Source organism: Leopardus geoffroyi, chromosome D4 (genome assembly GCF_018350155.1).
Source record: "Leopardus geoffroyi isolate Oge1 chromosome D4, O.geoffroyi_Oge1_pat1.0, whole genome shotgun sequence".
Taxonomy (NCBI): Eukaryota; Metazoa; Chordata; class Mammalia; order Carnivora; family Felidae; genus Leopardus; species Leopardus geoffroyi.
The window spans coordinates 45,711,096-45,724,344 of record NC_059342.1 but is presented as its reverse complement, the minus strand read 5'-3'; the positions used below and the strand labels follow the sequence as shown (position 1 = coordinate 45,724,344).

Sequence of the window (13,249 nt, the reverse complement as noted above, 5' to 3'; positions counted from 1 at the left end):
GATAAGGATGCAACAAGAGACCATGGTCATGCCAGTAATGCCAGATGGAGTGATTTGGAGAGGGACCAGTAAATGCAGGGGAGGGATGAACCTCTGGCAGAGGGCAGGGGTGGGTGAAAGTGCAGAGAAACCTGGCTGTCAGAGGTGGGCTATGAGCTGAGGGGTCATAATGAACTGTGAGGAAGGAACCTGTGGCCTCATGAAAACACTCCGGCCTTGAAGTTCTAATACCGCCCTTTATCGGACACGTGGACTGTGACTTAACATTTTTTCCGAGCTTCAACCTTCCTGTAGGTAAAATGGGGGTACTAGCTTCCAGCTCCAAAAATCAGATGTTGTCGTTCCACATACTGGCAAGTGCTTTCTTGGCTTGTTGTTTGTTTGGGTTTTAAATTTATTTGGGGAGGTTTCCCTTAGACGGTAGAGACACTGGACGGCGATCTGGAGGTGATCAGCAAAGCAGGAGGCGGGCTTTCTGAGCATGGAGCGAGACAAAGATGCCATAAGCCCGAGGGCTCAGGAGATTTTCTGGGGGCTGGGCACAGGATAGGAAGAAAGACTCAACGTGCATAAGAGGATTTGCAAACATCTGCGAAGACCCGGGGGAAGATTAGAGGGCAAGGATGCCTCTTCCTGGAGCCATCAGGCCCCTTGGCTGAAAAGAAGGTGTTAGGGAGAGCGTACCCACAGCTGACGGGCTCTCACAGGTGAGGGTAATAAGAGAGGCAGGCGCCCACCTGGGACCGGTGCAGCCTTTGGCATTTGGGCGGGATGCCCCATTAATTTCCACGCAGCTGCAACGAAGGGTCCATCCAAAGATTAGCAAGGCCTGGCAGGCGCTGCGCGAACCCCGTGGGTGCGCTCGGGCCGCCGCCAGGCCTGCCCAGGCTCGCGCGCGTGCTTGCCCCGGCCGGGCACTCGCGGGACAGCGCGCTCTAGCCACTGCGGGAACTTCAGGAACTTGACTTTCATCTTTGGCCCAAAGCAAGACCTTAGGGTTTGGTGGTTTTGGTTTTTTTTTTTTTTTTTGTAAATTGCTGAGTGTGGCGAGGCCCCGCCTTTCCGGGCCGGGCTTTGGCCGCCGGGCGGCCCCTCCCGGGCGGGCGCTCCTTCCCTGACGGCGCTGGAGGGCCTGGCGGCGGCGGCCCGTGACACCCATGGCGCTGCCCGCCTGGCTGCAGCCCAGGTAGGGCGCTCGGCCGCGGCGGGAGGCGAGGAGCGCGTGGGAAGGGGCGCCAGGGGCGGGGTTCCATCCCCCCGCGTCCCCCCGGCAGCGCGGCGCTGCGCGGCCCAGCGCCCCGCACGCCCTGGAGCTCTGGACGGGCGTTAGCTGGTTGGGTGCTTTCTTCTCTCCCCCCTCCGCCCACCCGGAGTCCTTTCCTTACTTTCTCAGACCCAGCGTTGCGGGGGAGGTTTTTAGGTCTACCTGCTGCAGAAACACCTATCGCACGTGTAGATTCCAGGACCCAGTTCCGGAGAAACTGGTTCAGTGGTACTGGGGGTAGAGCCTGGGGAATGTGAGTGAATGTGAATCACTCCAGGTGATTCTTTTGCAGCTTTAAGAAGGGATCCTTCTTCCCCACCCCCTCCTCATCTGTTGGATGCCTGTTGGCAAGCTACACTGTATCTGCTTCCCAGCCTATTTCCTCTCTTTCTCAGAGATTTCACACCTCCGACAAGGAGAGATCCTTGTCTATACAGGCAGGGCCACTCCCACCACCCTTCTGAACCCCCGGGCACACTTCAAACAATGCTCTGCCTAACTACCTCAAACTGTATCTGTCAATCATCCCTTAGTCATCTCCCCAGCAACCCATTTTTAAACTCAGCTTGACTTCCCTTTTCTGGCCGGAGCCACTAAACTGCTTTCTATGTGTGTCTGGCGAAGGGAACGATCTGCCCTTGCAGATACAATAGGCAGTAGTGGGGTGCTGACCCCCATCACGTAATACATTCAAAAGTCGGGTATGGCCAACTACTGAATGATCCGCCCTTTGGAAATGCCACCATCACCACTCCCCCTCTTGTAACCCTAAACCAGTCATCTCAGGTTTTGCACTGAGTAGGCCCAGCTACAGCCAACACGTGGGGCACATCAAGCCCTCACCATCCTTTTTTTTTTTTTTCCTCCTCTCCCCCAAATATTCAGAGCCATCTTTGCAACACTTCCTTTTATTCCTTCGTGAGAGCAAGGTTAGAACTTCCTCAAAGCTAAAGTGAATTTTGAAACAGAACCATATTTGGCTTTAAGCAAACCAAAGACACTCCTTTTAGCAGATAATGCATGCTTTGGGGCGTTTCACAATCTGCTGTGCATTACAGAGGCAACTAAATTAAAGACTGCTCTGGAATAGTTTTCTCTTGCTCAGGTGGGCCAATAGGCTAGTTAAGAAATGTGTGTATAATGCTGAAAGGACGATGAAGGAAGTGTTTAATGGTATTTTCCTGTATCTATAGGTATAGAAAGAACACCTATCTTTTCATCTACTACCTAATCCAGTTCTGTGGCCACTCCTGGATATTTACCAATATGACAGTCCGATTCTTTTCATTTGGAGAAGGTAAAACTCCAAAACAGTTTTGGATTTTTAACTTTGAATCCTTGTTTTCACCCAGTCCTTCTTATATTAATATTTTAACTTCTGTGAACTTCACCTAATATCCTTCACTGCTCTGCAATGTAGTAACCACATTTTTCAGTAACCTTGCTTCCTATTGCAGAAACCAAAGCCTTTTTGGAGAAGGGGGCAGGTAAGATGAGGGAAAGGGATTTGGCTTCCCTCTGACTAGGCAATTCGCCCTGAAAACACAGACATGCCATTGGGGCATGCCATTTCACTCTTCCTTTTTGGTTCTGCAGCAAACCTTAGTGGATTTGAGGGGGCTTGAGGAAATCTGTAAACTCCAGTATAACATTTTGTGCAGGGAAATCAGGAATTCACCAAATTCTTCCCTTGTTTTCTTATCCCCCAGGTTTAAGGTAACTGGAGACTACTAATAAGTGAGAGACAAACTTTACAGTCACCAGGGTTCTCTTGGTCCCCTTCAGGAGTCACGTGTCCCTAAATAAATGACACATCTTCTAGATGACTCGCCATCTATATGGGAGTTGGTATTAATGGTTTAAGTCGTAAGTTTCCTCCAGTTTTCTCAAAAGTAAAGGTTTTGACTAGCACTTCAATTTGTAAAAAATGAATCACTAAGTGGCTGTCAAAATAACATTCTGTTCACGCTCCATCCCCACGTGCGTAAGTGTCATCACAGTGTACAAATGTTGGGTGACTTGACCGTTTGAGCAACTGCTGGATTCAGCTAAAAGCAAACACCTAGAATATACCCCGGGGAAAGTCCTGCTGTGCTCATCAATTCAGACTTGTGTATCATAAGGAAATTTAAATCTGGGGTTACCAAACCTGTTTTATGTTGCTTTTTTCTTTTTAATTTTTTTTTTAATGTTTATTTTTGAGACAGAGACAGAGCATGAGCATGGGAGGGGCAGAGAGAGAGGGAGACACAGAATCCGAAGCAGGCTCCAGGCTCTGAGCTGCCAGCACAGAGCCCGATGAGGGGCTCGCACTCATGAGCCGTGAGATCATGACCTGAGCCAAAGTCGGACGCTCACCTGATGGAGCCACCCAGGCGCCCTGATGTTGCCGTTTTCTTACTGTAAATCTGTAGTTAAAGTCTTGCCTTCAGCGGCCTCCAAAGATACAGCCTAAGGCTTGAATTTCATCTATGAATGTTGGGAGTCTTCAAGCAGAGGAAAAGCCAAGCAGTGGGCAATGAACTCTTTCTTATCCTGCCTGGCCCTTCCAGTGGGAAAAATTGCTTTAGTCAGCAGTGTGTTTATTTCTTAATTATTATCCTGCTGTTGTAATCATAGAAGCTACTTATTAAAGACACACAACCATTCATATGGAAAGCAGACTGAAAACAACCAAGTGGGGGTTCAGTACAATTCCTGAGTCCGTGTGTAAATTATAATAAGTAGCTTAATAGCAATCTAATCACCTGAATGGTAACACCTGCTACCTTTCCTGTCCCAGAGCTGTGTGACTGATAATGCTGTGTTGTAGCCAGTGCAGGGCAGCGGATGAGAGCATGAGGCTGTCTGCCTCAGCCATCATCTGTGAAATGGGCATAATGATAATAGTGTTCACCTCATGGAGCTGTTGAGCAGCCCTCAGTGCTCGATATATTATCGTCATGTGAATGATCACAGGACAGTAAAGGCCCAAAAGTCCTCCCTAGGTGTTTCTTAACACAGCGGGATTTCATTTTAGAATTTAAACCAACAGATTTATCCTGTTTAGAGGAAGAGTTGTTTTCCCTCTTATTTCAGTTCTCTCCAAACGCAGCAAGGGCTCTCAGCAACTCCAGAAATCCCCACCAGAGACCCAAGTTCTAACAAAGATCCAGAAAGCGCCAACCAAGTATGTATAGGATGCAAACGCTAGATACACGTTATTTAATATCACATTATTAATGCCTTTTCCATAAAGCTTCTCTGAAATATTTTTCTCATCTTTGTCATTTTCTTGTCCATGGAAACATTGTGAATATGCCAGCTTCTTTAATCTTACCTCCAACCTGTTCACATTTGATACAGTCTAGATTCTACCAGGTTGCTCTTATGCAGGAATTGCTTTACAGTATAGGGAATAAATACTATAGCTTTGGCCATGGTCCTTCTTTTGCAGATTTTTACTTTTTTTTTTTGGAAGAGGAGCAATTAGGATGTATTATGATATGAAGTGCTTTCTTTGGTTGCATAGTATTCCTTTTTTTATTTTAGAACGTGTGTGAGCAAGAGCGAGCATGGCAGAGAGAGATAAGTTTTTTTTAATGTTTTTATTTTTTGAGACAGAACGAGTGCGCATGAGCAAGGGAGGGGCAGAGAGAGAGAGAGAGACAGAGACAGAGACAGAGACAGAATCCGAAGCAGGCTCCAGGCTCTGAGCTCTCAGCACAGAGCCTGACGTGGGGCTCGAACCACGAACTGCGAGATCATGACCTGAGCCGAAGTTGGACACTCAAACGACTGAGCCACCCAGATGCCTGAAGAGAGAATCTTCAGCAGACGCCATGCTCAGCGCAAAGCCCAATGCGGGGCTTAATCCCAGAACCCTGGGATCGTGACCTGAGCTGAAATCAAGAGTTGGCACTCAAGCGACTGAGCCACGCAGGCACCCTGGTTGCATAGTATTCTTAGCAATTTAGTAGCTGTTTAGGAAATTTCTCACTTGTGCAATGATTTTTATTTCAAAGTGCTACATAGGTTTGGGTTATGACCTAGTTTTTACTTACTGTATCTGTGTTTAATTCCCTGACGCAGATTCCATGGTTGATACTTTTTATGCTATCGGTCTTGTGATGCGCGTTTGCCAATCCATTTCCCTCTTGGAGTTGCTGCACATATGTGCCGGCATTGAACCAAACCATCTCCTTCCTAGGTTTCTGCAGGTAGGTGGTGGTTTTATTTATTTATTTTTTAGCCATGTTATTGACTGTAATCTCTATGCTGTACTTTTCATTCCTGTGACTTATTTGATAACGGGAAGTTTGAACCTCTTAATCTCCTGTATTTATTTCACCCATCCCCCAGCCAGCTCTCCTCTGGTAGCCATCAGTTAGCTCTCTGTATTTTAGAGTCTGTTTGGGGTTGGGTTTTTTTTTTTTTTTTTTTTTCCTCTGGTTCATTTGTTTTTTAGGTGCTGTCTGTAAGTCAAATGATGTGGTATTGTGTTTCTCTCTCTGACTGACTTCACTTAGAATAATACCCACGGGCGCCTGGGTGGTGCAGTCGGTTAAGCATCCGACTTCAGCCAGGTCACGATCTCGCGGTCCGTGAGTTCGAGCCCCGCGTCAGGCTCTGGGCTGATGGCTCAGAGCCTGGAGCCTGTTTCCGATTCTGTGTCTCCCTCTCTCTCTGCCCCTCCCCCGTTCATGCTCTGTCTCTCTCTGTCCCAAAAATAAATAAACGTTGAAAAAAAAAAAAAAAAGGAATAATACCCACTAGCTCCATCCATAGTCTTGCAAATGGCAAGATCTCATTCTTTTTCATGGCTGCTATTCCTGTGTGTGTGTGTGTGTGTGTGTGTGTGTGTGTGTGTGTGGTGTGGACCACATCTTCTTTATCCATTCGTCTATGGATGGACACTTGGATTGCTTTCATATCTTAACTATTGTAAATAATGCTGCAATAAACATAGGGGTGCATATATGTTTTCAAATTAGTGTTTTTGTTTTCTTTGGGTAAATACCCAGTAGTGGAGTTACTGAGTCATATGTTATTTCTAGTTTTAATTTTTTAAGGAACTTCCATACTGTTTTCCATCGTGGCTGCACTAATTTATATTCCCAGCAACCGTTCCCCTTTCTCCACATCCTTGCCCACACGTGTTATTTCTTGTCTCTTTGACTCTAGCCATTCTGCCAGGTGTGAGGTGATAGCTCATTGTGGTTTTGATTTGCCTTTTCTTGATGGTAAGTGATGCTGAACATCTTTTCATGTGTCTGTAGGCCATCCTTATGGTTCCTTTGGAAAAATGTCTATTCAGGTCCTCTTCCCATTTTTAAATTGGACCAGGGTTTTGTTTGTTTGTTTGTTTGTTTGTTTGTTTGGTGTTGAGTTGTCTAAGTTCTTCATACATTTTGGTTATTAACTTCTCAGGTATTTCACATGCAAGTATCTTCTCCCATTCACTAGATTGCTTTTTTGTTTTGTCGATGGTCTCATTAGCTGTGCAAAACCTTTTTATTTTGGTGTAGACCCAGTAGTTTAATTTTGCTTTTGTTTCCCTTTACAATATAGCGAGACAGAAACATAAATATGTTGCTAAGGCTAATGTCTAAGAGATTACTGCCTATGTTTTTCTCTAGGATATTCGTGGTTTCAGGTCTCATTTGATCCATTTTGAGTTTGTTTTCGTGTGTGGTTTAAGAAAGAGGTCCAGTTTCATTCTTTTGCATGCAGCTGTCTCATTTTCTCAACACCATTTTTTGAAGAGACTGTCTTTTCCCCATTGGATATCCTTGCCTCCTTTGTCTAAGATTAATTGACCATATAATCATGGGTTTATTTCTGGGCTCCCTATTCTGTTCCACTGTCGGGTGTGTCTGTTTTGGTTCCAGTTCCATACTGTTTTGATTACTCCAGCTTTGTTGTGTATCTTGAAATCTGAGATTGTAATACCTCCACTGTGTTGTTCTTCCTCAAGACTACTTTGTCTATTCGAGGTCTTTTGTGGTTCCATACAAATTTTAGGATTACTGTTTCTAGTTCTGTGAAAATGCTCATGGTAGTTTATAGGGTTTGCGCTGAATCTGTGCTTTGGGTAGTTGGGACCTTTTAATGATACTGATTCTTCCAATCCGTGAGCATGGTTCTGCAGGGTGGTTTTAATCACATTATCAGTCTTACAGAATCTGTTTTATACTTTGTACTGTTTCCGCCTCCCTTGACTTAAAGCTAGCAGTTAAAAAGCAAACCCCTGCAAACTTGCAACCCAAGTCACTAATACGAATTCTATAAAAAAACAAACAACAAAACAAAACAAAAACCCCCACCTCATTCTAAGACCCTACGTGGTTAGAAGAGCCATTTGGAAACATTCAGGACAATGACGCTGTTGGTCTGTGCAACACTTTAGTGATCCTGTCTTAGGGACAGATTTCCCAGCCACTTTCCATGCTCACTGTGCCACCACCCTGGGCAGTGTAGGACAGAGGAGAGTCCTAGGATTGGAGTCATTCAGACTTGGGTTGACACCTGGTTCCTCTGCCTTTCACTGTGGGATCATACCCACAAGTCATTGAGCTGTTGAAAAAGACACCACACAAAATATCTGGCAAAGCGTAAATGATCCAAACAGAAAAAACAAGTGTCCTTCATCCATATCGAAAGAATAGAATACTTAGCCATTTCTTGTTCTTTCTGCCACTTTTACTGAATAGAAATGGAAAGGAGAGATACATGTTTATCTAGTATAGCGTCTGACCATAGACTTGGGAATCCTACAGACCTGGATTCAAATCCCACTTCTAGCTTTTACTAGTTGTTATAATTTGTTTTTTTCTTATGTCAAGTTTTTATTTAACTTCCAGTTAGCTAACATATAGTGTAATAGTAGTTTCAGGAGTAGAAACTAGTCATATGGATTTAAACAGAAATTGTTGGGGCGCCTGGGTGGCTCAGTCGGTTAAGTGTCCAACTTCGGCTCGGGTCATGATCTCACAGTTCGTGGGTTCGAGCCCTGTGTCGGGCTCTGTGCTGACAGCTCAGAGCCTGGAGCCTGCTTTGGATTCTGTGTCTCCCTCTTACTGCCCCTCCCCCCGCTCACACTCTGTCTCTCTCTCTCAAAAACAAACAAACAAAAAAACATAAAAATTGTTCTGAACCAATTGTTCAGAACCAATTGTTCTGAATCATTTTCTCAAGTGATGTGAAAGTAACTTGTATCTCTTGGAGTAACGGAAAAAACAGGTGAGATAATTTCCTAGCACTTAGAATAGAATATCTGGGAGCTATTGCCATTTGTTCAGCTATTTTTTATTTCCTCTACCGTATCTTTAGCTCTAGATGGCCATGTTCCTTTTTAAAGGCCGGTGGAAGGGAAGGTGAGAAATTCACGGGTGGAGATCCAGTATAGGAAATTATTGCTGGTAAGGTGAGAGAGAGAAAAAAAATACCATGAAAGCTTAAAAGATGGAAATAGGACTGTAATCCTAAAGAGGCTGTTAAGAACTCAGCATTATAAGTTTATGGGAGATTTTAAATTTTACTTATTAAATAAAAGTAGAGAAATAGTGTTCATTAAGATGAAGACATTTTAAGTGTTGAAATATCAAATGTAAAATAAAAGTCAGGATACTATTTAGAGCCTTGACTCCTAATAACAGAGTAGTCAGCTAGCCAAGACCTAGATGGACTTCCCTTAAATGTATTTCCTTACAAAATAAAAGGGAGTACATGTCTGTCCCAGAAGCAGCATATTTGGGAACAAGAGTTATTGATGTTTATTATATGTTAACTAACACAGTGTTTATAGTTCCAACATTGCATCATGCTAATTTTAGAGAACAGAATTAACCATCCAGGTTGAATGCAAGTTGTAGTCTATCATGGAATTATTTTACCTGGAGGATGACCAACCTCATTGAAAGTCTAAGTCATTTTTACTTTTGGCATACTTTCTTTTGGTATTCTTTGGTGTATATTTTTTTGACTTTTTATTTTCTTAGGCTAAATTGGCTAATATCAGTTTCATGGTGAAACAGCACTTTCAAAATTAAGAGTAATGTTATTTTAGTTATTGACATCGTAAGGCAGGCAAGTGAGACACGGGATAAGTAGACTTGTAAGAAAGAAAATAGAGCACCTTAATTGTGCCTAGAAAATGTGCACCTTTTTTATGATTTCCAAAATTATGTAGGCTTGCCTAGTTATAGAAATTATTATGCAGCTTAGAAATCTGATGTCTTGGAGTTCCAGAAATTCCAGACTATTTAAATGTGCTTGTATTCACTATTAATCTAATGTGATCTAATTATAGAACTATGGTCAGTGTAATCAAACTATATCCTGGTTTGGTAATTAAAAAAAAAAAAAAGGCAAATCTACATTGAATCTTTTTATTCAGAGTGACTTGCAGTGTCTGCTGTTCATGGGGCTCAAATGATTGTTAAGTCTTTTTTGTTGGGAGGGATGACAAGTGAGGGATTTACCACATGAGGGAAGACAGCTACCATTTTCATCCTGGGCTACTATTTTTGTTGTGATTGTTTACCTTTCTCTTTTTATCTCTTTCAGATTTTATCTGTCCTCTATTTGTGGTATTCATTTACTGTCTTTTCTATAGTTTTCCAAATAGACCTGGTGTTGGAAAAAGCTTTGAAAATCTGTCTTATCATATTCAGAGTTTCATTTTCTACCCCCTTCCTTCATTTGAGCTCTGCAGACAATTAGAAGAATTCCCTCATTATGAGATGACTCGGGAGGCCCCTGCTTTAAAATAACCAAACAAAACTCTAAGGTTGTGTAATCATTCTTGGTTTTCCTGTTTCCCCATTTTTAAGTGAAGAAACTGTAGTTAAGATTGTGGCTAAGCTTCTTTCCACAGTTAGCCTAGCTGATTGCATATAGCATCTTGAAAAATGCATCGGTGTGCAACTGCTTTCAGTGGGCTGAAAAACACGTCCACAAATTTGTGATGTCACTTTGCCGTTACCTTTGCGAGACTAAGTTACGACTGAATTATCTTTTTGGGAAACTGGTCTTCCAAAATCTCAAGATAAGTGATTTCATAAAGCAATAGGAAAGTTTAACTAACTGAACCATGTATCAAATGATTGCGGTGGGTTTATAGAAGGTGTGTTTGTGTGTTTTGTTCTGTGCATTTCTGGATGTTGTATACACACGTATTTATTTTGATAGGGAAAAGCCATTATGAATTTCTAAAAGCCATTATGAATCACACACAATTGCAAAAGGGGAGGAAACCCATTGACGATAAGACTAAAATAATTTAACAGAATAAAATTTTTTATGTATTTTCAAAATACACAATATACATTAAATACAGAAAACAGTAATAAATTTTATATATTTAAAAAAACACACTTTAGGAGTAAAAGGCAAACCTATAACATAAATCGTTGCTTAAAGACATCCTTTTTGGAAATAATTACATGTCAATTAAAATTATATAGAGAAGGGGCTCCTGGGTGGCTCAGTCGGTTGACCGTCCAACTTTGGCCCATGTCATGATCTCACAGTTCGTGAGTTTGAGCCCCGTGTCAGGCTCTGTGCTGACAGCTCAGAGCCTGGAGCCTGCTTTGGATTCTTTGTCTCCCTCTCTCTCTGCCCCTACCCTGCTTGTGCTCTCACTCTGTCTCTCTCTCAAAAATAAATATTAGGGGCGCCTGGGTGGCGCAGTCGGTTAAGCGTCCGACTTCAGCCAGGTCACGATCTCGCGGTCCGTGAGTTCGAGCACCGCATCAGGCTCGGGGCTGATGGCTCAGAGCCTGGAGCCTGTTTCTGATTCTGTGTCTCCCTCTCTCTCTGCCCCTCCCCCGTTCATGCTCTGTCTCTCTCTGTCCCAAAAATAAATAAACGTTGAAAAAAAAAATTTAAAAAAAAAAATAAATAAATATTAAAAAAAAGTTATATAGAGAAATATAGTAAACTTTTAATTTTATAATAAATACAATATATATAAAACATATGAATAAGCTTTTAATTTATAATATGGGAAAATAAAAAAGGTCCAAAAGAAACAAAGAACTGTTTTAACACATGATAATATAAGTGAATATAAAACTAGGCGTTACTCCTCTCCAACCCCTTCCTCCCAAAAGAGTCCCCATGTTTAGCTTGGTAAAAATAAATAAATAAATAAATTAATTAATTAAATTTAAAAAGTTGAATTGATAAATTCATTTATTTCAATAGAGGTAATCAAAATCGCTTGGTTTTCATAGTGTGGAAACACTACCAACCCTGAAATACTGATTTTGAAGGACTTTGTTCTGACTTTGTGCAGAAGCCTGAGAAAGAGGATTTTATTGATCCTCCTGGATGTCTCAACTCCAGGAGAGGGGAAAATCTCCACAAAACTAACCTTTGTATCAGGACATTAGACTGATATACCTTTAGGAAACCCTCAGAGTAATCCAATTTACTCCTTTGCGTTTTGAGAAATGCTTGAAATTCAAAGACTTCATATCAAATCGAATTAAAAAGTCTAAATTTTGCATTCTTCCTTTGCATTGCAATAAACACTGCTGCACATGTATTCATTTTTCAAAACTAAAAATCTATAAATCAAAACACCAGGAAATTCCTCAAATTCCTGTGCCTACAAAACTTCCATTTGTGAACCTAAATTGCAAAAACCATTGTTACATTTACTAATAATCCCCTCCCATTCCTGATAAGGGCAAGCAAGCGTCTGCTGGTCAAAAATCCCTCCAAGGATCTCACACAGTCTTAGATTCTGAGAACAAACATGAAGGAAATGCCAACAGAGTATTGTAACGTAAACCCTTTTCGGAAGACCGCCAAGTTGCACCCTGATTTCTTTTTAGCTGTGTGGCAGGTACGTTTTTGCATTGCTGGATTAAATAATCTGGTTTTCCATGAAATCACAGAGATTTTCTTTCCACTTTTGAGTTGAGACCAGGTTTACGTTGTTGGAGATAAAACTGTCCTGGAGACTGTGTCAGGCTGACCTTGTCAATGTTGAATCCTCCTGGGAATGAATGGCACAGTTCACTCTGTAGGTAGGATTTTAGGTTTTTCTTTTTTTTTTTTTGCGTTTGATCCATGCAGTTTTTCAGTGTGATCATTGAAAAACTGTATTTATAGTATAATTTTAAAGGTGCTGAGATTCGCCTTTTTTATTCACTGATAGTCTTTAAAAAAAAAAAAAAAAGATTATTTATTTTGAGGGAGGAGGGGCAGCGTGTGAGAGAATCCCAAGCAGGCTCTGTGCTGTCAGTGCAGAGCCCAATGTGGGGATCGATCCCACAAACTGTGAGATCATGACCTGAGCTGAAATCAAGAGTTGGACGCTTAACTGACTGAGCCGTGCAGGTGCCCTTTCACTGATAGCCTTAATGTACTAATCACTACATTAAATTATATTTATTTCATTAGTAATAGCTTACATTTATTTAGGAATTTTTTTTAATTTTTTTTTTTTTTAACATTTATTTATTTTTGAGACAGAGAGAGACAGCATGAACAGGGAGGGTCAGAGAGAGAGGGAGACACAGAATCCGAAACAGGCTCCAGGCTCTGAGCTGTCAGCACAGAGCCCGATGCGGGGCTCGAACTCATGGACCGCAAGATCGTGACCTGAGCCGAAGTCAGATGCTCAACTGACTGAGCCACCCAGGCGCCCCAATTTAGGACTTTTTATGTGCCAAATAGTTTTCTAAGTCCATGTGCATTAACTAATTTAATCTTCACAATAACCTTATACTAAATATTTACTATATAATATTAATACTAATTATTATTTCCAGTGTAATTAACACAGAAGTTAAATAAATGACTGAAGGCCACATAAATTGTGGATGGTGGAGTGAAAATTTGGATTTAGGCTATTTGTCTTGAATTCTCAACTCTTCTAAATGTGCTTATTGTATATCTTACCAAGTAGGATATAAATACCCTGAGGGCTGGGCCTTGGTCTTATTCATGGCTAGATCTCCCAGGATCCAGAACAGTGCACTTAATAAGTAT

The 13,249-nt window shown here is 42.0% G+C and overlaps 1 protein-coding gene across 5 annotated transcripts in view; it reads left to right on the top strand.

The window, feature by feature from the left end:
* Window positions 1-607: 607 nt before the first annotated feature.
* Window positions 608-13,249, top strand: part of HACD4 (3-hydroxyacyl-CoA dehydratase 4) — a 38,371-nt gene continuing 25,729 nt past the window's right edge. For 2 of the 5 annotated variants that reach the window (XM_045468732.1, XM_045468729.1), the window contains exons 1-4: window positions 1,058-1,186; window positions 2,458-2,561; window positions 2,701-2,751; window positions 5,336-5,463. In XM_045468732.1, the coding sequence (XP_045324688.1) occupies window positions 1,158-1,186; window positions 2,458-2,561; window positions 2,701-2,751; window positions 5,336-5,463 (312 nt within the window). In that variant the 5' untranslated portion in view covers window positions 1,058-1,157. Of the gene's footprint in view, window positions 708-1,057; window positions 1,187-2,457; window positions 2,562-2,700; window positions 2,752-5,335; window positions 5,464-13,249 lie in introns of those variants that run through there. The other 3 variants (XM_045468733.1, XM_045468730.1, XM_045468731.1) reach the window with 3 other exon arrangements.